This window comes from Sinocyclocheilus anshuiensis, unplaced genomic scaffold, assembly GCF_001515605.1.
Source record: "Sinocyclocheilus anshuiensis isolate Anshui unplaced genomic scaffold, SAMN03320099.WGS_v1.1 scaffold1224, whole genome shotgun sequence".
In the NCBI taxonomy this organism is placed as follows: domain Eukaryota; kingdom Metazoa; phylum Chordata; class Actinopteri; order Cypriniformes; family Cyprinidae; genus Sinocyclocheilus; species Sinocyclocheilus anshuiensis.
The window spans coordinates 136,433-157,570 of record NW_015544204.1 but is presented as its reverse complement, the minus strand read 5'-3'; the positions used below and the strand labels follow the sequence as shown (position 1 = coordinate 157,570).

The following is a 21,138-nucleotide window of genomic DNA, read 5'->3' as shown; positions in this document are numbered from 1 at the left end:
TAAGCAAGGGGTGTGTGTGTGTGTGTGTGTGTGTGTGTGTGTGTGTGTGTGTGTGTATATATATATTTTTTAAACAACAGCCAGACAGTAATCGCTATGTCTCATGCTGTTTCAGGGCTGTTATCTGTTCATTATTTTCTAGTTGGTATTAGCTGAGCAAAGCGCATCAAATACAACTCTTGTTTTTGCTGTTGAGAACTTAAATGGTTTAAGAACTTCCAGGCATTTTTGGAGGGTGATTTTAAAACCTATGGGTCCTCTATGACTTTTCCCCCCAGTCTTACAGGCCACGGTTTCTAATCTTCAAAAGTCCATGTTTATTTACTCTTTGGAGACTTGATAACATGGCCTGAACCCAGCTGAAACATGGTGTATGTTGAAGCATGTGCCAAGATCCTTGTAATCTGTGCTCCTAGTCAAAGAACAAGTGAGCAATTTGTCAAAAGATTCCTAATGTAAATGTACAACTTCACATGTTTCATTTGGCCACCCTTTCTAAATTTCATCCATGCTTCCCTGGGTGTGTAGGTATTGCATACTAGTTCAGTGTGTCCACCTCATGATGTCACAGAAACTTGAATTATCTGTGCTGACTGGTTGGACAGGTTTCCAGGCATTTAAATTGGGCATTTTTAGCTGGATTTCTCTGAAAGGACGACACCCATGTTCTCGCTCTCATTCTGTGCATGTTTCTGTCATGAGTTCACTGCAGCTCTTATTCACTGAAGTTACAGTATGTAAAACCAGCTGAAGAACGATTGATATAAGACTCTTTCAGGTTTGAATAACACATGGGAAGAGTCAGTATGAAATGGCTCTTTCCTGGTTTTGTGGCTGTACTGATTACTGAGTTTGTGCTTCACAGAACCGTTAACCGTCCCTATAATGGTGTTTGTTACTTGAGCCATTAAATAAAAAGCACAGTTGTATTTATATTTATCTTGTATATCACAGTCACATTTGGGACAATTATTAATGGTTGTGTGGGTATTTATTTTTCCACTGAAACTACAGTGATAAGGTTTCCATCTAAATGGTCTTTTAAAAGATATTGTATTATGCGATAGTAGAGAACAATCCTTTGAGAATATTCAGTGGAATTATGCGCTCTAACATAGTATCATCTGAAATGTTGCTGCTACTGTCCAAGCTTATTAATTTTTTTCTGTCCTCTGGTCTGTCCTGTCTGTTCCGGTTCAAGACTGTGAAATAATTGTCTACTTTTGTATTTCTGTTTAAAGGACGTTTTGATTGTTAAAAGATTTTATGACTTTGTCTTAAAATATGTTGGAGATGGCAGCCATATAATAACTTTGTTGTATTAGGAACAGCAAAGTTGAATGTAGTGGCACTAGCCTACATTACAAGGCATAGTTGACTACTTCTGTATTTTAAAAAAAGGAGAATAATGTAATAAAGGTGCCGAATGTAAATATTTATCTTTCCTACCTGATCATCTGTACAGGTTCTTAGCTGATATGAAGTAATTATGATTGTGTATATATTTTTGTCATTAAATAAAACTGTTTCTGTAGTTTTGTGTGTGTGTGTATCATATTCTGTTCAACTTTTCATAGACAGATGTTAGCTGACCGGTTTTCTGAGCTAAGCTGGCATATTTTATGCATTAACGCATACATACTTTAGTTGTTATGAGGAAGTTCACATATTTCCAGATCTGTGATAGATGTAAACCTAGACTGTTGATGTTATTTTTTTTCTTTCAATCTTTGTTTTTTTTTTTTTTTTTTTTTTCCTTTTGGTAGAAGATATAGCTGCTGTAGTTGGATATGATGCGGAAGCCTCTTCAGAAATGATTTATTACATTCTTTAGACTCTGAGGTTTTAATATTCAATAACTGTAGTGACAAAAACCCTCTCTGTAAATATTCTGGGCCCATTTTTCCACTAGCAGACCAAAATGTGGTTAGGCACTTAACAGCCGTATTTTGACCCCAGTATTTTTCATGACTAGCCAGTCAGTAACTTGCCATTCTCATCGCCCTGCTAGAACCGTAATGATTTGCTCAAGGGTACAGCAGCGGAGATGCTGTTAAATTGAGATCCTATTAATTCTTCAGTGCCTGGTTCTTCCCTAACACATGATAGGTGAATTACAAGGGTGTAGAAGCATCTAACCCTGATTAAAAGCCTAAAACCAACTTTTCTTAAAAACGTATCCCTCAATTCTGAGTGGTTGATTGGAATGTTGTTCCAGGATCAACAAGGATGGTGAAATCACATTCACCCCACACACATGTATGGCCATCATTGTTTGTTGCTTTTGCCACTTACAAGCTCAACGAATGATGAGAGAACAGAGTGCTGCAGTGATAGTGTATTTTGGAGACCAACCAGGACGTTAGCGTTACCCTGGTTCCCTTGACAGAAACCCTAGGAGTTTTTCATGGATTTGGGATTAGGCTATTGCAGAAAATAAGCTCTGTGACCAACCAAACTTTATGATTCTTTCACGTTTTGTTCATTATGACAATATACACAAATGAACACATATTTTATGAGTATTTTGAAGCCTAAATACAATAATCAGAAGTAAAAAGCTATAGGCTATACATGATCTACATCACAGTTGCATGACTTCAACGTCACCAACATTAGCCTATAAAAGCTTATAATACCCAAGGGGGGATCACTGATGTATTTTATGTCTTAGAATAAATCATGAAAATATCTTGAGCTTGTTTTTAACCACAGACCTTATTTCACGCATTTGACCAAAAACCTCTAAAAAGCCAATGACGTAAGGACGATAGAACCGGAAGTGCTAAAACTCGTGTCCATGTTTTGGACTACAAAAACACGCTATCCCTGCAGTACTCTATGGACTCAACATACGTTCACTTTAGGCTTTTTAGTTACATCACAGGTAAAATTTTAATTTTTCGAGAGACATCCTCCTTTTACAAGTAAAAAGTCAGCAATTATTTTATTCATTTAAATCAATTGCTATAAACTGCTGTCATCTGTAATGTTTGAATGCATCTGATTTTAGAACTGTATGACTGAAAAATCGTGCCACAGTATTAATGCTATTAAAGCTCAATACTACCACCTAGAGTTTATATAAGGTTTATTATATAATTTCAAATATGGAAATAAAGAAACAGGAGGAAAAAGAAAGTTACTCTTTATATATACACACTTTTATTAAAATAAAGGTTCCAAAGGAGTGTCTGAGCAGCAATACCATAGAAGAACCATTTTGTGCTCCCTCAAAAAACCTTTTTTTGTGCGAATAATATTTAAATAATCTGAAGACGATTTTTCCACTATAAAGAACATTTTGTACAATGGAAGGATTCCATTAATGTCAACGGTTCGTTATGGAACCATAAATGCCAATTAAAAACCTTTTAACAGTGTATATATATGTACAAACGTTGCCAGGTAATTATACACAAAACAAATAAACAAAATCTTTGCACACTTATCTTAAAATAAAATAAATTGATTGGATTTAGACTGCAGCAGAATGCAGTATCATCTAAGAGGGTGTGTTTGATTAATGGGGGGATGTAATGCTCTACTTTTCTGATGAAGGAAAAAAACAACAACTGCAGAAAACTTCAATGATAAATTCAATGCAGTCTTACCAAACTATTTAACAAAAACTTTGAGATCCTGCATCTTTTACATAAAAAAATTAATCCAGGAACCATTAAATAATCTACGAATACAAAAAAGATAAGATGAACCTGGACTTCATCAAAAGCAGTCCAAACATCACTTAACATCACTATTATATTTCGTATTGGGCTGAAAGGTCCTTTTGTGATTATAGGGTTCAGTTTGCTTTAGTCTGGCTTAATGCAACAGCACATCTAAACAGCTCATCTGCATTGACAAGCTTGGCAGCCACCTTGACTTTGAAATTAATGTTATCCCCTCTGGATCCTCTGGAGCAGAGAGAGGGCGTGACAATACTCACACATGCAAACTGTCCTATTAATCATTCCACAAATCGCTCTACTTGTTTTCCTTGTCTTCCAAACATGTTTCTTTTATGTTCCTTTTGAAAAGAGATCAGACGACACAAAGAGATATCCATTCACAGTCTTTTGCTTGAACTTAGGTTAAGCATGTTGTTAATGTCGTTGTTAATTAATATTTTATAGAGTCTATTGTTTTATTGATTACAATGCTTGAACGGAGAGCAATTACAGGAAAAGACACCATCCATTTACACACTTTTCCAATAAGTGTAATTCTATACAATATGTTTGATTGACATGCCAAAACAATCCTTCTGCATTAGCACACAGTCTGTTTATTTTTAGCTTAAGTATATAAAAATATAAAATAAAATATAAAGATAGTTTTAAAACAAGCAAATTAACATTTCATTCCATTATCAAATTATTTTTAGCATGTGATATTTTTGATCACTTACATTATAAAAATATCATAATTATAAAGTTGAAGACTTGAATACTTGTTATGTATGAACAATATAAATATATTATTCATATTATGTTTAAAATGGTAAATGCAAATCAATCCAACCAAACTAAAACAAATACACTGTAAAATATGATATGATGATGTGATATGAAATGATGAGTGATATGATGGCAACTTATGTTCAGTTTAAACTTTTTTCATAAGTTATATGAAATTCAGCTTGATTTTTAAGTTGTACAACCAAGTTGATTATACTTACAAATGTAAGGCAGCAACTGAACTTTTAAGTTTTTAAGTTGAAATGGGTAGAATTTGTTTTTTTTTACAGTGAGATAAAGCATGTTGGTAACTAATAAAACTCACCAAATTTTTCTCTCAAGGTTTTTGAAAAGAAATAGTGCTTAGAAATTCTATAGTGCTTAGAAAGACAAAAATATTACTTTTTTGACAAAGATGTTTTTAAATGCTTAATGTCTTGGGCTGGCCTTCAAAGTATGTCCCTCATGTCATTCCCATTTCATACATAATAAGCACTTCTAAATGGGGGAGGTGTGGGTGAAAGGGGGGTCATGGGATAGGGACTAGAGGGCACAGGTATAAAAAGGAGCTGTAGAGAGGTCAGAAATCATATCCCTCAGGAGCATTAAGCACGACAGACCTTCACTGGCAGCCTGAGAGTCCTTTGGCCTCCAGGATTCCTTCAGTAAAGACGCAACATGTGGAAAGACAATAGTATTGGTAAGCGTTACTGAATGGTGAAAATGTTGTTTTATATGTTTTAGTATGCAAGATCTCATAAGAAAAAGGTTGTTTTTCCAAGCTTCTCCATCTCAAACCAAACATCAGGCACTGTTACAGATTTTCTGCTGCATATATTATTATTGTGGAGAAGTATTCATACATCGGATTGATGTTGTGTTTCTAATGTATATTAAGTTTGTGCAGTTTAGTTTGCATTAACTGAAAGATGACAATTATGAGAACATTATTAACAAAGTTATGATAACATAATTATGTTTAGCTTCACACTCATTTTTATCTTCTTTTTCAGATGCATCTGCTAAAATATCTGGAAGCAGTACTGTATCAAGAAGTGCAAGTCGCAGGAAAAGAACAAGTTTCTCAAAGGAACACGTTGAGCTTCTTCGTGCTAAATTTGAGACAGACCCTTACCCAGGAATCAGCCTCAGAGAGAGTCTCTCCCAAACTACAGGACTGCCAGAGTCTCGCATACAGGTGGGCTGTGTTACCTATAAAAACACACTCAACTGACTGGAATTTAAAGGGATATTTCACCAAAAAATGTAATTCTGTCATCATTTACTCATCCTCATGTTGTTCCAAACCTGTATGACATCAATGAACATAAAATAACATATTTTAAAAAATGTTTAAAGTATTTTTATCCATATAATGAAAGTCAGTGGTGTCTAAAACAACTTTGGACGCTGTTAGCTTTCATTATGCAGAGGATTCTCCTTGTGTTTTGAGATTCTCCTTGTTTGTATCTCTTATGCATTTACAAAATCAGCAGATACACATACAGGTAAAATTATATGCTAATAAGGCCTTATGTGAAAACATACTGTTTGCTGTCACTGATACCACTGTCAATATCTGAGATGTTGTAAGCGTCTTTGTGTTTATCTGCTGTTTAGTTTAGAAACTGTACAGCCTGTAAACAATAGACATACCAGTCACAGATAACCATCCTGACTAAATGCCACCGTAGCTGGATGTCATCTCACAATGATTAACCTGAATCTTTTGACAGGGAAGCTCTTATCTGTATGGACTAGATGGTTGAGTATAATCTATCAACTGTATTCTTATGAGTACTGTATGAACTGTATTCTCTTTATCTTGATGTCTCTGCTCACAATAGGTATGGTTCCAGAATAGGAGGGCTCGCACGCTGAAATGCAAGGGTGGAAAGACGTCGTTGTGGCAATCTGAATCACCATATAGTGCAACGCAGAATTCGCCAGTTCAGCTACACTCTTCTAACAACAACAACAGTGAGTCTGGTGCAGTTTCTGGGTCTTTATGCACTCCACCACCTGTGTACCCTGATCATATTAAGGAAGAAATGGAAAGGGATGGACTTTATGGATGTGACACTCCATCTTCCATGTCTGTCGGTGATGATTCCGGCTACTGCACCCCTTCATACGGACACCATCAGCCCAGAGCCATGAACGCTCACTGCAGCCCATCTCTACTAAGTCCAGAGCATCAGATGCCTCCTAACTGGGCTGCGAGGTATGACAGGAGGTCATCTATGACCTCCATGTGGAGTCCCTATCATCTTGATGCCTATGGCTGCAATCCCAGCTCCATCCAGGGCTTCTTTTACTCTCCATCTGAAAAACACAACAGCCTTCAGCCGCTGACCCCTGTTACACCAGACGTGGGCTGCTGGGAGGGTGGTTTGGAGGACACTCCTCCAGCTTCCAGCTCTTTCTGTGTAGACAACCCTGAAGTTCAGAGGATGGAGGGCCAACAGGAAAGCGGGATTCACCATGGGCCTCTGCCTGAGCTGCCAGCCTTGTCCATACAGGAGATCCTGGGAGAGCTGCAAGGAGACTGGTGGCAGAGTGAAGGACTAAATAGCCACTCGTCTGAGGACAACCATGTGTATGGCTGAATTTTGCTGTGTGTCATCTATTTATGAATATTTATTCAATGTATGTGTATTGACTAAGGACATGGCTGAACAATAATTTATTATTTATCTGATCTGAAGGTAACAACATGAGAGATTTCAGATGCTTTCAGATTAATTTAATGAGCTTCGATCTTATTTATCTTCAGTGTTGTTATTTATTTAATGATCATTGTAAAAGTATAATCATGTGGCTGTGTGCATATTGTTTACAGACATTTTTACTGACTTCACTTAATTGCTGCACTTGCATTTAAATAAAATGTTTTCTCTATATGTTCTCTCAAATGCCAGAATTTTGTGCAATTTTTAATTTCTTTAATTAATGGATGACCTCCATGCCAGAAAACATTGATAAACTCGATTCTGAGTAATGTTGTACAACACAAAGTTTCTGTCATCCATGAGGTGAAATATATCTGCTTGATACTATTGCTTTTCTGTTCTGTATCAAATGTTTACACTACCATTCAAGAGATTGGGGTTGGTAGGATTGTAAAAAATTTTTTATTTATTGATTTGATAAAAAATACACTAAATATTATTTTTTACATGTACTACTGAAATGTAAACTAAATTAAAATGTAATATTGAATTTTTATAATATTGAATTTTTGTAATCTGAATTTTCAGCATCATTACTCCAGTCTTTAGTGTCATATGATCCTTCAGAAATCATTTTAATATGCTGATTTGCTGCTCAAGAAACATTTATATTATTATCAATGTCGAAAACAATTGTGCTGCTTAATATTTTTCTGGAAGCAGTTGCATTTTTTAAAAATCATTCTTTGATGAATAGAAAGTTTAGGATTTATTTGAAATAGAAACCTTTGTAGGCAACATAAAAGTCAATACTATTACTTTTTGATCAATTTAACCCCTTCGGACCCTGCGTCCATTGAAATGGACATCACATGATTTTTTGTTTAAACCAATAAAATTTTATGTTTTTATAATATGAGCAATGCCTGGTCACTGATTGGTCCCTGATCAACCGATCACAATGAAGATATGACTCCTAACTTAATGTTAATGTTTTATGAACATTGATGTTAATGAATGAAATTATGATTATAATATGATTTCATTTATGTCATCAAAGTGACCATAGCCTGTCAATCAACTTTTCATTGGTTTTAGTGAGAAACAGCCATAGTGGATGTGAGATCAGTGAATACACTGCAACACACACACTCACACCCCCTCCTCACACACTGATGCCTTGATGCTATAATGCACACAATCATATATTCAGCAAAACAATCAGCAAAACCCATTCACATACACACAAAGACATTTATACATATACTCAGATTCACCCACTTCAACCAACAAAAAGGAACAAAAAGGTTTTTTGAGACTTCATATCATCTTACCTTTTTTTCCCATGTTCTTACGGCATTGTTCATTCTGTGTTATTTTCAAAATCTTAAACACTAGTTCAACTATAGTGCACAAGCTCTACTTATTATGTATGGTTAAATATGGGGATTTTTATTTTTCTTCAGTCCTGGTGTCCATTATAGTGGACATGAAAAAATCTAATAAAAAAAAACGATTTGGCACAAATCTTGTTTTTTTAGACTTATTTCTATATTGGAGAAGAGCAAATATCAAGTGGTTAAAATTTTGTTCAGTGAAAAAAAAAATCAGGTCTGAAGGGGTAATGTGTGCCTGCAGAATAAAATTATTAATTTCTTATAAAAAAAGAAAGATAGAAAGAATTCTTAATTGTATCAATGCTCTGTGCTTCCACCTACTGTCCTCACTGTTATTTTCTGCCAGGATATTATCCGTTCATTTTATGGACATTTCTGTTACCTTTAAACACAATGTAATGCTGTGCAAATGTCAAAATACAGGTAAACTCTTAAAAATAAAGGTTCTTTATGGAACCATTTAGACAAAAAGGTTCTTCTATGGCATCCTGAAGCACCTTTATTTTTAAGAGTGTAAAACACTTGTAAAAAATCAATACGGAAATTTTCTTCATTATAAATCAATACACTGTGCCCTATTTTTAAGTGTTTTTTTTTTACAGTGCTAATTATTCTAACACCCTGACTGTATACACATGAATGCAAAGAAAAGAACTATCATGCAAAATATGTAAATTAGAGATCCAGAAGGAGGATAATCTATGAAATCTCTCTCTCTCTCTTTCTCTCTCTCTCTCTGTATATATATATATATATATATATATATATATAAGGTCTATGGATTCAAGTCTGTACACAGAACAAATATATATGAAAAGTCTTTTTAAAAATCATAAATTAACAATCAAACTTGATTGGATTTAGACAGCAGAATGATAATCAGTCTCAACTATCAAAGTGGGTGTGTTTGATTAATGAGGGGTGAAATAGGCCTGTCATCCATAAAAATGTGAGATATTAGTCTCTTCAGGCAGTCTCTTCACAGCTGTTGATAGTCACTGTCACTTTTCTGATGTAAATCAGAAAGTGTGTTTGAGCAGCATACAATCTCAACACAATTTTCTCCACTCTGATTTCATAAAGAACTGGTTTCAGATTTGAGACCACAACAAACAAAACATAGACACTCAAATGGCAAATAACATTGTACTAATGATGAAAGTGGTAATAAGAGAAAGTGTTCAAAAGATGCATAATAAACGAATAAATATTGATATCTTATCAATAGCTCTGGTGTAATACCTGCACCAGCTGCTTTTAGATTGTGAATAGTTTATTTTTTATTTACTTTTTTTATTTGTACGTGTGGGGTGTTTTTAGAAAGAATAATGTAACAGGAAGAGGAGATACTGTAAGTGATTTACATAAACTGAGGAAGACCTTTGCTTGCAGCTCTTTGATCAACCAACAGGGGCGATTGATTTGAAGAAGGATGGAAACAGCACAAATGGGGATTTGTGCTGTAGAAAGGCTTGCACGATCAAGACATATTCCTTCTTTAAAAACATTCCTGTCACTTCCAGAACAAAATAAGTCATGCACTCTTAAGAAAAATGCAGTACCAGAAAATGGTTCTTCAGCTTGTAACAATAGCAGAACCCTTTTTGGTGCTTAATAGAACCCTTTTTATAGGGTTCCATAAAGAACTGTAGCCTCTATTAGGGATTTACATTAAAACAACAACAGCAACAACATATTGTGTGAATCAGGTACTTTTTTATTGACGTGAAATTGTAGCAATAATGTCAGTGCTCTTAACAACAGTTGACACTTGACACTGAACATGAATAAATACATAAAGAAGTACAACACAGAATAAGAACAAAAAATAGATGCGATGAAGACAAAGTTCCAGTGAAATATCTTCACAATCCTAAGGAAGAGGAGATACTGTAAGTGATTTACATAAACTGAGGAAGACCTTTGCTTGCAGCTCTTTGATCAACCAACAGGGGCGATTGATTTGAAGAAGGATGGAAACAGCACAAATGGGGATTTGTGCTGTAGAAAGGCTTGCACGATCAAGACATATTCCTTCTTTAAAAACATTCCTGTCACTTCCAGAACAAAATAAGTCATGCACTCTTAAGAAAAATGCAGTACCAGAAAATGGTTCTTCAGCTTGTAACAATAGCAGAACCCTTTTTGGTGCTTAATAGAACCCTTTTTATAGGGTTCCATAAAGAACCATGCTTTGAAAGTGCTATATAGAACCTTAATGGTGCTATAAATAACCTTTTTAATAATTTTTTTCATTTATATTAGTATATTTATATAATTAATATTAGTTTTATTAATATTATTTGAATAACTTATTTATTACTATTGTTTTTTTAGCCCTCTATCTGCCTGGTCTTATAATATCTCATAGCTTCTATTAAGGTTTTCATAAAAACAACAACAGCATGTTGTGTCAATTAGATATTTTTATTTGATTTCATGACATGTGAAATTGTAGCAAAAATGACAGTGATTTTAACAACCAGTAGCAGAATACATTAATAAATGACAATTGACATTGAACATAAATAAATACAGAGGTAAAACAAAAACAGAAACAGAAAATAGTGTAATGAAGACCAAGTTCTAGTGAAATACTGTATTTTCCAGCCTATTTTCACAATCCTCTATGATGCCTGTAAGCCCATCATTATGTGTATTTGTGACCCTGTCTGTGAAATTCAGGTTAAAGTCTCAAAATCTAATTACGAGATAACAAGCATCAAAATATGATTTCAATCTTTGACATGGCCTTATTCAGTCAATATTAAAGATATCAAGGTTATATTTTCACAGAATGCTCTTTACATTATAAAGGACGATTTTATGTAAAACAGTAAATCACACACAATAATTTACCTGTTGAGAGTGTGTTGACAGTCTGTAGTTGGATCACTGATCTCCAGAAAATCAGTAATATGGAGCTTTGACAGTTACAGATTTAAAAAACAAAAAGGCCGGGAACAAAGAACCCTAAACTCTTAACACAAAGAACCATTTCAGCATAAAAGGGTTCTTCAGGATGCTATGGATCTAAATCACCCATTACTACATGTAAAGAACCTTTAAAGAACCATGGTGCAACTGACTGGAGGCTAGGTGGAGCTTTTGGACAGTAGAAGTATTTGCCAAAAGCATGGTCAACAAGCATTGCACCTCTGACATAAACCAGAAACTTCACATCCTTACTCCTTACACAATACATGCTGTTTTGGAGAATGGACTAGCAGGAAGTAGCTTTTGCACGTTTTTAAAATGTGTGCGTGTACATTCATTAAACCCTTAAACATTTACCATTAACTCATTAAACCCTTAATATTTGAACTGATTTAAAGAAGAACTTATCTGGTTCTGTGATTTTGCGTCACAGTGCTTTGGTTTCCTATGGCAGGATGTGTGATTTTGGGGATGTTTGTGTTTTTTTTTTTCCCATTCAAACAACACTTCAAAACAATAAACAAGAAAGAGGAAATGGTTCTTGTAGTTCTTCTTTTCCTCTTGGAGAGACTGCATTGGTTACTCCGTGTATTAAGGGGGCAGTCGTGGCCTAAGGGTTAGAGAGTCGGACTTGTAACCCAAAGGTTGCAGGTTTGAGTCTAGGTACTAGCAGGGATTTTAGGTGGGGGAGTGAATGACCACTCTCTACTGAGGTGAGACCCTTGAGCAAGGCACCAAACCCCCAACAATGGGGGAACCCCCCAAAATGGCTGCCCACTACTCCAGGTGTGTGCGTGCACACTTGGATGGGTTAAATACAGAGCACAAATTCCAAGTATGGGATACAATACTTGGCTACACGTCATGTTACTCATTATAGAGGACGTGTCTTATATGCGATAGAAAGAGAGGAGGTCTTTTTTTGTCTTTTCCTTATACATCATAGCACAGCAACTGATGTGGCAGGATTAGCGAGCGTGAACCTGAATTGTACACATAAAGTAAGATTTTTTATAGGAGATATTACAATATTTATTATTATTATTGTTGTTGTTGTTATGTTGTTTCCGTTTAATTGATTGTTTAAACAGTAGATACAAATACAAAATTAAAATATAATAAAATAAAAAATATTAAAAGTAAGAGATACAATCTAAAATGTATAAAATACCGCTGGTGTTCAGTACTCAATATTTTCTTGTCTAATAAAATGAGTGCGATAAGTGGATCCCTAGTGAATAATCGTGAAAGAGATTTGGTTGTGTTTTAAAGTGAGTGATCATTACTTTGATATGATTAATGCAGAGAGCACCCGGGCGTGTCGTTCGTTCTCACACTCACACAAACTCTGGAATTCACATGTGGGGTGGGTGCTACTAGAGTTTTTTTTTTAACTATAACTACCAGGCGGAGGCGTTGTGTGATATAAACAAAGAGGTAAGCCTTTTTAGGTTGAATATTATAACTGCTTATTTATATTTCGTAACACGGAATGAAGTATTTTGCCGAAATCATCAATAGACCACTTTGCTTTGTGGTTTTGAATTGTAAACGCGTTAAACGGACGTGAATTGTCGAGCGTTGCGTTTCACTCACAGAGATAACGTTACAGCGAGCTCGCGTGCTCACCTCCCTCGTAAATAAATGAAACGGCGGCTTAGTTTTAACTAGTCGTTGTAAAGTTTTTATATATTACTATATTGTATATTTATAAAAACCAGGTAATTGTGAGTAAATAGTATGTTTTGACAAGTCGTGGGGGGGTAAAGTTTGCCATGTTGAGACATCTAGCTGTTAGCATTGTTCTTGCTTTTATCGAAGAAAAACAATTTATTGTATTATCATAGTATTGACAGTGTTCCCTGCATTAACTTTCCAATATCTCCTAAATGAGAACATTAAATGTTGTGGAAGACTGAAAGTTGCTTTGGCAGCTGGTTTTAAAAAGTGAGCTGCCAACTTTGCTAATCAGTTAGCCACATAGCTAACTAGTAAGCGGAAGAAGAAGTGGGCTGAGCTTGTGAGCCATCTTGTGTGTGGAATCGCTTATGATTTCTGATTACTGGATGGATATATTTCCTTGTGAGTTGTCTCTGGGACACTAAAATATTCTGAGGCCTTATCTGATGTGATAAAAAAAAACAAAAACAACTGAAACATCTTCAGTGTTTTTTCCTAATATCTTTTTGCAGCTGTTGGTACCACTTGGCACGTAATGCAAATAGGAATTATTATGATCACATAACACTTTAAACCGAGATGTTTAACCAGCTGTTTTTTTTATTTGTAATTTAAGAAAATTCCGATGTTTTTTTGTGCGAGACATGTATACAAATACCTGAAGCAGAGCACTTTAGTGATAGGACATTTAATATAAAACGTTTTAATAAGGAAGGGTTTTATTTTTTATTATGTAGCACGTTTTTATTCATCAAGATTGTAGGTTGTGAAATGAATGAACAAGTACAGTAGTTGCTGTAGATGCAGTAAAGCAGGTTTTCCCAAACCTTTTTGGCAGCAGAACCCCTTTGACCTAAATGTTTGCTAGTGACATTACTCCCTGATATTTATATTTTAATAAGTTTATTTTAATAATTGAACAACATATTAGTGGTTCTCTAGTGTCAGTTAGTGGTCACATGACATGTAGGTAAACATAAAATATTAACCTTTTTGTTTTTTAAATTATTTATTTCAATTTTACATTTATTGATTATATTTTGCAGTTCCCTCATGAACCCCTAGTTTGGGGTCTACATAGAAGTTTGTAAAATTTAGCTTGAATGAAAGGTACATTTTATCTTTAACAATATATATTTTTTTCTGTTTAAGTCAGCAAGTGCTTGCTTAAAAAACCTTTTAGGAAGGTTTTTTTTTCTTTCTGTAAATGCACACCAAATGTGAACTTCAGACTCTGGCCTGTATTACTGGCAGCAAAAGATGTGGTAAACTGTGAATTTTGTAATTAAACTCTTGTGCAACTGACTCATCCTGAGGATGTGATGTAATTTGGTTGACATATAGGCCTAACACTTCTGCACATCTACATGCCATTTCTGCTTCTGTTACAATATGTGATAAAGGTCTCTCTGGATGTTTTACTTTGGTAATCTCACATGTTCTTTTCCATTATGCTACAGAAAAAGATGCACTATTACAGATATGAAAATGCAGAGGTCAGCTGTTGCTACAAATACCTCATGTTCAGCTACAACATTATCTTTTGGGTAAGTTGATGTTTGATGTAAGTTGATGACAGACGTTTTATTTCAGTATAAACACACACACACAAACATTCCCTTCACTGCAAATCTCGCTTAAATGGCCACCCTTCCAGTTCTAACATTAGATAACGTCTGCCCTGCCTATCTTTTCTGCCACTCTTGCTCAGATAACATGATCTGTAGACCGGCCCCACATTTCATGTTTATTTGTTCTACTTAGTTTCACACTGTGTGCACAGATGTTTCGTACTTTCTGACTGTTTTTGCATTACTGGGTGGGTCATTTCACAGCAAGTGAACACCCACAGCTGAAACTTTATAAATCAAAAGTCAGGCTAATGACATTAGGTTTCCACGTCAACAGGAAACCGATTAACACTCGCGTATTGCTGCAGTAGTTTGTGGTGTCCTCTATGGGAAGCATGGGAGGATTCTGAGATAACCACTTCTAACCCGTTTTCCTGTTTTCAATAGTGAACATGGCTATATTAGTAAAAATATTACTGCACAGTGTGTTATGAATATTTCATGACCGGTTTTAGATATGAATTATAAGTCTAACACTTTGTTTTCCATACTTTTAAATAAAGCTTTTTATCTTTAGTAGGTTCATAAATTGTATACACTACTGTTCAAAAGTTTGGGGTCATTAAGATTTTGTTTGAAAGAAAGTAATCTTACCAATGGTACTTTGAATTGTAGTCTATTTAAATTTTATTTTTGCAAACAGTATTGCTGTTGTCTAGTTTCTTGGCATTCTAGACATTAGTCATATCTTTAGTCATATTTATGCATCGTCTGTTATAACCACACACTCAGTTGTTGCAGGTTTTTGTTTTGTGTGAACTTGACTATTCTGATGTAACTTTTAATCATTTAATTTCTCCTAAACCTCTTCTGTTTCAGCTAGCCGGAACAGCGTTCATTGCAATTGGCTTTTGGGCCTGGAGTGAAAAGGTAAGTAGACACTTTGAAACTTCCTGTATATATATTATTATAATATATTATTACTGTATATATGTACATTATTCTTTATATGTATCTATCTATCTATCTATCTATCTATCTATATACCTAGTTGTTTGATATTACCAAAAAATGTAGTGACATAAACTGCATAACTAACTACATACACCACTGTTAAAGTTTGGGTCAGTGTATTATATATACTGAATACAGTATAATATATATTATTATTTATAAAATTAGGAAATAGATTTCTGAGGGATCGTGTGACATTGAACACTGAAGTAAAGTAAAGACTGCTGAAAATTCACATTTCTTTCAAAGTCATTAAAAAAACGTAACTTTTGAATGGTAGACAGCATTTAACTGCAAAAAACACCGCGAGTTATGTAGCTGTGAATGTGTTTTAGTGGCTCAGGGAAAAACAACCAGTGTAAATTGTTTGTTCTCACAGGGTGTTTTATCAGATCTGACACAAGTTACACGTCTACATGGTTTTGACCCAGTTTGGGGGGTGCTTGTTGTGGGCACAGTCACTTTCATTTTGGGATTTGCTGGGTGTGTTGGAGCTCTCAGGGAAAACATCTGCCTCCTTAAGTTTGTAAGTACTCATACTTTAAATGTGATACTGAAGCCATCACATATGCTGGTCAGTTCAAAATTAAGAATTTTATGTGGCATGCCTTGCAGTGCCGGATCGGTACAAGATCAGAACTTTATGAAGTGTTAATGAAATTAGTTCCCAGTCATGAAAATGAACAAATTCTATTTATACTGTCAAATTATGCTCTTTGATTTTTCACCTTGCTTATTGACCTTGTCTTGCAGTTCGCTGGAGTCATTGGCTTCATCTTCTTCCTGGAGTTGACGGCTGCGGTGTTGGCGTTTGTGTTCCAGGGCCAAGTTAGGGAGTGGATCAGTGATTTCTTCTTGGCTAATGTGAAGGCCTACAGGGAAGACATTGACCTGCAGAACCTGATCGACTCTCTCCAGAAACTGGTAAGTCTGAGAGAGTTTTTAAGTATATACTAATTTTCATTAAATAAAATGAATGCTTTCTATTTACTCTACTTGCCAACCACATAATATATTATATGTGAAATGGTTTCCATTAAAAAACAAAGTGTATGTTTCTCTACTCGCTTTTCCATGTCTTTTCGCAAATTCTTGCTTAAATAATTAATCAATGTTTAATTAACAAGCATTATTTACCCTGAACGAAACTGTAGATACTTATGACTGCTAGACGCAACGTTTTTTTATGTTTTCTCAAATAAATGTTTTACATTTTTCAAAATGTAAATTATTTTTGGGGTAAATTGGGGGATTTTGATGAAGCATATGGCTTAATGCTTGTGAAAGTCTGGTAAAAGGTAGCCATGAGAAATTTCATCGCTAATACATATGCACAATTGTGACTTTGTTAAACTGTTGCAGATCCTGAACGTGTTTTTTTTTTTTTTTTCAAAGAATCATTGCTGGGGGGCTAAAGACCCCAACGACTGGAATCTAAATGTGTATTTTAACTGCTCAGAGAGTAACCCCAGCAGAGAGAAATGTGGAGTGCCGTTTTCCTGCTGCATCAGCGACCCTGCTGTAGGGTATTCTCTTATTCACAGCAGCCCTCCACAGAAAGAAAGAGATCTTTTCAGCATGCTGCTCTGTCATAAAAAATGCTGTTTAAAAGAACCCATTGTGCTTTAAAGTCGAAGGCCAAGCATGTGGAAGACTCCCTCTGCTTGTGGTGGCCTTGTACTCACTGCCTGTATGTGAGAGTGAGAGTGAGGAACTGATGACAGAATTTAGATTTTCCCATGAACTATCCTTTTAACAAGCTGATTCAATTTCCAAATGTCTTTTTTCTGGAAACTGAAATAGTTTATACTGACCCTAAGGCTTTGTCTCCTACGCATAGGTTATGACTTGCTTTGGTTTCAATTACTTAATGCATGGATTGTTTTCACCATCGTAAATGACTTTACAGTGAATATAGGCCTATGAACCTATGACTTTTCTTTACAGGATACAGTGGTGAACACGCAGTGTGGATATGATGTTAGAGCATCTGGCACACCGGTGAGTGCATTTTGAACAGTTGTACTAGAGAGACAGGTATTTCATTATTTGCGGTTGTTGACTGAAGTTCTGCTTCAGTACAAATGTGAAAGTTGTTGAGTGAGTTCTTGCTTCAGAAAGTGGAATAAATTAAAACACTTGTCAGCAGCTGTGTACCAGAAAATGTAGTAAAAGTTTTTGAAATTAAAGTCAAGTTTCCAAGGTTCAGTTTCTCTGATGGCAGCACTTATATCTGTCACTTTTGAAAATTGCATTTTCAAATGGGGCATGTGTACAGTTGTTCTGTTCTTCTGCTCTCCACTCGTAGTTCTCTTTTTGTACTCTATTGGTAGTAAGGAAATTGCAATTGGGAGAGCAGAATACCTGCAGAGAATAAACCTGTACATTATAATGTGACACACAGAGCACTTGCTGCATTGTAGATATAATAAAATGGTCTTTAATTAATTGCATAACATTTACAGTCACTTATTTGTGAAATATAACACACACTGTTTTTATTTTTCAGTCTGAATGGAGCAACACCATTTATGTCAAAGGATGCATGATTGCTTTGGAGGAGTGGCTTCCACGCAATCTCTACATTGTGGCTGGAGTCTTCATAGTAATATCATTGCTACAGGTATGGGATGTACTTGAGAAACAAAAATTACTGCATGGAAAATATATTTTACAGCTAGATGTCACTTATTTTCGCAGAGCAACCAAAAAGCAAAACCACTTTCAAATTCTACACTAATTATGATATAATCATTAGAATGAAGTTATAGGTCCTGGAAAGAAAGTACCCATCTGCATTTCTACAGTATGTGTCTTTAAAGGGGTCATATGATGCGATTTCAATTTTTCCAAAATAATGTTCTTTTTAGCAACATCATATGACCCCTTTAAAACTCAGTTTTGAAGTTAATCTCAATGTAATGTTGTGTCTTGTCATTTTACTTTTAGATGGTGGGAATCTTCTTGGCGAGGACGTTGATTGGAGACATTGAAAAAGTCAAGTTTAATTATTACTGAGCTCACATTACTGAAAGGGAGACGTGCACCTCCTGTTATTCTTCTGCGTCTCATTTTGTGGAGAAGAGGACTCTGGACCATTCACTGCACCACCTTTTCAGAATTTCTATAAACCACATGTTAAATACGCAGCTGCCTAAGTTTACCTGGATATTGTCACATGTGTGCCTTGTCTCTTCAAGTTTACCTCCGGCCCACTCCCTATTTTTAGTAGAAATCTTTTTTTTTTTTTTTCAAATCTTTTTTTTTATAGGACTACCATTAACCAAACATTTGTATTTTTGGGACCACTATTAACCAAGCTGGTTGTACATAGTGCCAACATAACCTGTAAACTAACCTGAAATGTAATTTGTAATGATGAGAAGTCAACCAAACTTTGATTCCTAAAATGTATCTATATGGTCCTGTTGCACACACTCCAAAATCGTATGTGCACACTTTTCTTTTAGGGAACTAAATTAAGAATTAGTACAAAAGCACAAACTAGAACAATTAGGATGTTTTTTTAGAAGCATGTTTATTTTTCCTTAGATAAAAACCTGCAAAATTACGATAAAAAAAAAAAGATTGACGGGTCTCTTATAGTAAAACCTGTAATGAAAGAGAATTTTTTTAAATGCAGTTTTAACTACAGTAAATACATATCCTTAAAGTTTGTTGAATTTAGTTGTATTTGTAACTTAATATTTTTGCAGACAGAAGTTATTGTCATTTTCATTTGCATTTAATGTCAACTTCAAAGAGTGCAGAAGAAAAATATCAGGATCTGACCCTAACTACTCGCATGTAAACGGAACATAATCGAGAATGCATTTGGGTAGAAATCAAATGCCAGTGAGTCTAAAAGAAGTGAGCTGATCGATTTGGTCCTACATGATAGAGGTAAGAGGTGTCAGTTTGTGATCTGTATTTTACCATAAGCAGCTGACATACGCAATTATGTGTCCGTTCTGTTAACTGAATGTCTTGCATTTAAGAGTCACTGAAGTTTGATGGTAGGCACCATATGGCTTATGATATTCTGATGTCAACATTGCCTTGAGATGCCAACGTTTACCTCCTTTTTTCTACTCTTACTTGGTGTCTTAATGCAAAAATGCAGATTGTGCCTTTTCTCTGGCATTGAATATTTCATAAAATGTATTGTACAGTGTTTAGCTGGATAGAATCAAACCCATGATTAACCTTTTTTATGGGTGTTCAAAAAAAAAACTTTTTTGGTATTTTCAATTGAAAATTGAAATTCCATTACAGCACAAATTACTTAAAATATGTAATATTAACAATATAACATTAACATGTCTTCACACGTGAATTAGCCAAAACACAATATGCATTCTGACATAAATGCAAACACCTTTTCTATAGCCCAAAGACTTCTTTTCTCAGTTCTATCATATAATTGTATGTGGCCTCTGAAATTCTCATCAATGCAAAAAGGAAATTATTTAAAAAAAGAAAAGAAAGCATTTAGTTAATCTTTTTAATTCAGAGTGCACTATTTTGTCCCTTTTTTTGGAGTGTGTCTGTGCCACTGTGTAATGTTAAAGCTCAATTGAGTACTAAAATGCAGTACAGTTTCCCTGATCTTGCTGCAAGAGCCTCCTTTTTTGTGAAGGGATGTTTTTTTGTGTTGGATTTAGATGTCATTTATTGTTGAATATTCGTTATCTTTGTAAATATTTCCTGAATTCTTTTCATAATTTTTATATTCAATAATAATAATAAAAAAAAAAAGAGTTTGACATTATCAGCAACATTGTCATTTGTCTTCTAAAGGAAATATGCTGGTTGATGAAGTTCATACCAGCTTTGAGCTGATACGTATTATGCTGAAAATGTTGACATTGCATTTTAAATCCAGATCCCATTCATATTTAAATGTAGTTATTTAAAATTAGTTGCCAATTAACTTTCTTTTAAAGCATCTCATCATCACTTTGCACAACACATCACGCATACAGACAACTTAGTGAGAGCTCAGTAAAGTTCTTGAGTTCGTCAACAATTGTCTTATGCTCACCAAGACTGCATTTATTTGATCAAAATTACAGTAAAACAGTAAAATTATTTCATTGAAATAGTATTACTATTTAAAGTAACTCTTTTCTATTTTAATAATTTTAACATGCAATTTATTCCTGAGATGGCAAAGCCGAATTTTCAGCAGCCATTATTGTACAAGAAGCATTTTTTTATATTATCAAAGTTGAAAATAGTTGTACTATTTTATGGCAACCATGATAATTTTCAGGGTTCTTTAATGAACAGAAAGAACTCAAACAGTATTTATTTGAAATATAATTTTCTGGTCTATTTAATGTGTGCTTGCTGAATAAAAGTATGACATTCTTAAAAACAAAAAAGTCTTATTGACCCCAAACGT

At 34.7% G+C, this 21,138-nt stretch overlaps 2 protein-coding genes across 3 annotated transcripts; both read left to right on the top strand.

Moving 5' to 3' along the window:
- The first annotated feature begins 5,138 nt into the window (after positions 1-5,138).
- LOC107696871 (cone-rod homeobox protein-like) lies at positions 5,139-7,069 on the top strand. Its single transcript, XM_016497408.1, has 3 exons — positions 5,139-5,160; positions 5,474-5,658; positions 6,308-7,069. The coding sequence occupies exons 1-3, from the start codon at positions 5,139-5,141 to the stop codon at positions 7,067-7,069; spliced, it is 969 nt and encodes a 322-aa protein (XP_016352894.1).
- Positions 7,070-12,771: 5,702 nt separating this feature from the next.
- LOC107696876 (tetraspanin-14-like) lies at positions 12,772-19,171 on the top strand. Of its 2 annotated transcripts, none has more exons than XM_016497412.1 (9): positions 12,772-12,903; positions 14,607-14,693; positions 15,597-15,647; positions 16,111-16,257; positions 16,485-16,655; positions 17,127-17,252; positions 17,679-17,732; positions 18,241-18,354; positions 18,681-19,171. In XM_016497412.1, exons 2-9 carry the CDS (start codon positions 14,613-14,615, stop codon positions 18,747-18,749), a joined length of 813 nt encoding a protein of 270 aa, XP_016352898.1. In that variant the 5' UTR covers positions 12,772-12,903; positions 14,607-14,612; the 3' UTR covers positions 18,750-19,171. The 2 variants fall into 2 exon arrangements, with proteins under 2 accessions (XP_016352898.1, XP_016352899.1); XM_016497413.1 differs by lacking the exon at positions 12,772-12,903 and adding an exon at positions 14,199-14,256.
- Positions 19,172-21,138: the final 1,967 nt, after the last annotated feature.

Bases quoted from the DNA above. Each gene is read 5' to 3' on its own strand.
- LOC107696871 (XM_016497408.1), top strand. From the start codon at position 5,139: ATGTGGAAAGACAATAGTATTG. The intron at 5,161-5,473 runs GTAAGCGTTACT...CTTCTTTTTCAG, and splicing joins GTGGAAAGACAATAGTATTG to ATGCATCTGCTAAAATATCT. The intron at 5,659-6,307 runs GTGGGCTGTGTT...TGCTCACAATAG, and splicing joins TGCCAGAGTCTCGCATACAG to GTATGGTTCCAGAATAGGAG.
- LOC107696876 (XM_016497412.1), top strand. From the start codon at position 14,613: ATGCACTATTACAGATATGAAAATGCAGAGGTCAGCTGTTGCTACAAA. The intron at 15,648-16,110 runs GTAAGTAGACAC...TTGTTCTCACAG, and splicing joins TTTGGGCCTGGAGTGAAAAG to GGTGTTTTATCAGATCTGAC. The intron at 17,253-17,678 runs GTAGGGTATTCT...TTTTCTTTACAG, and splicing joins GCTGCATCAGCGACCCTGCT to GATACAGTGGTGAACACGCA.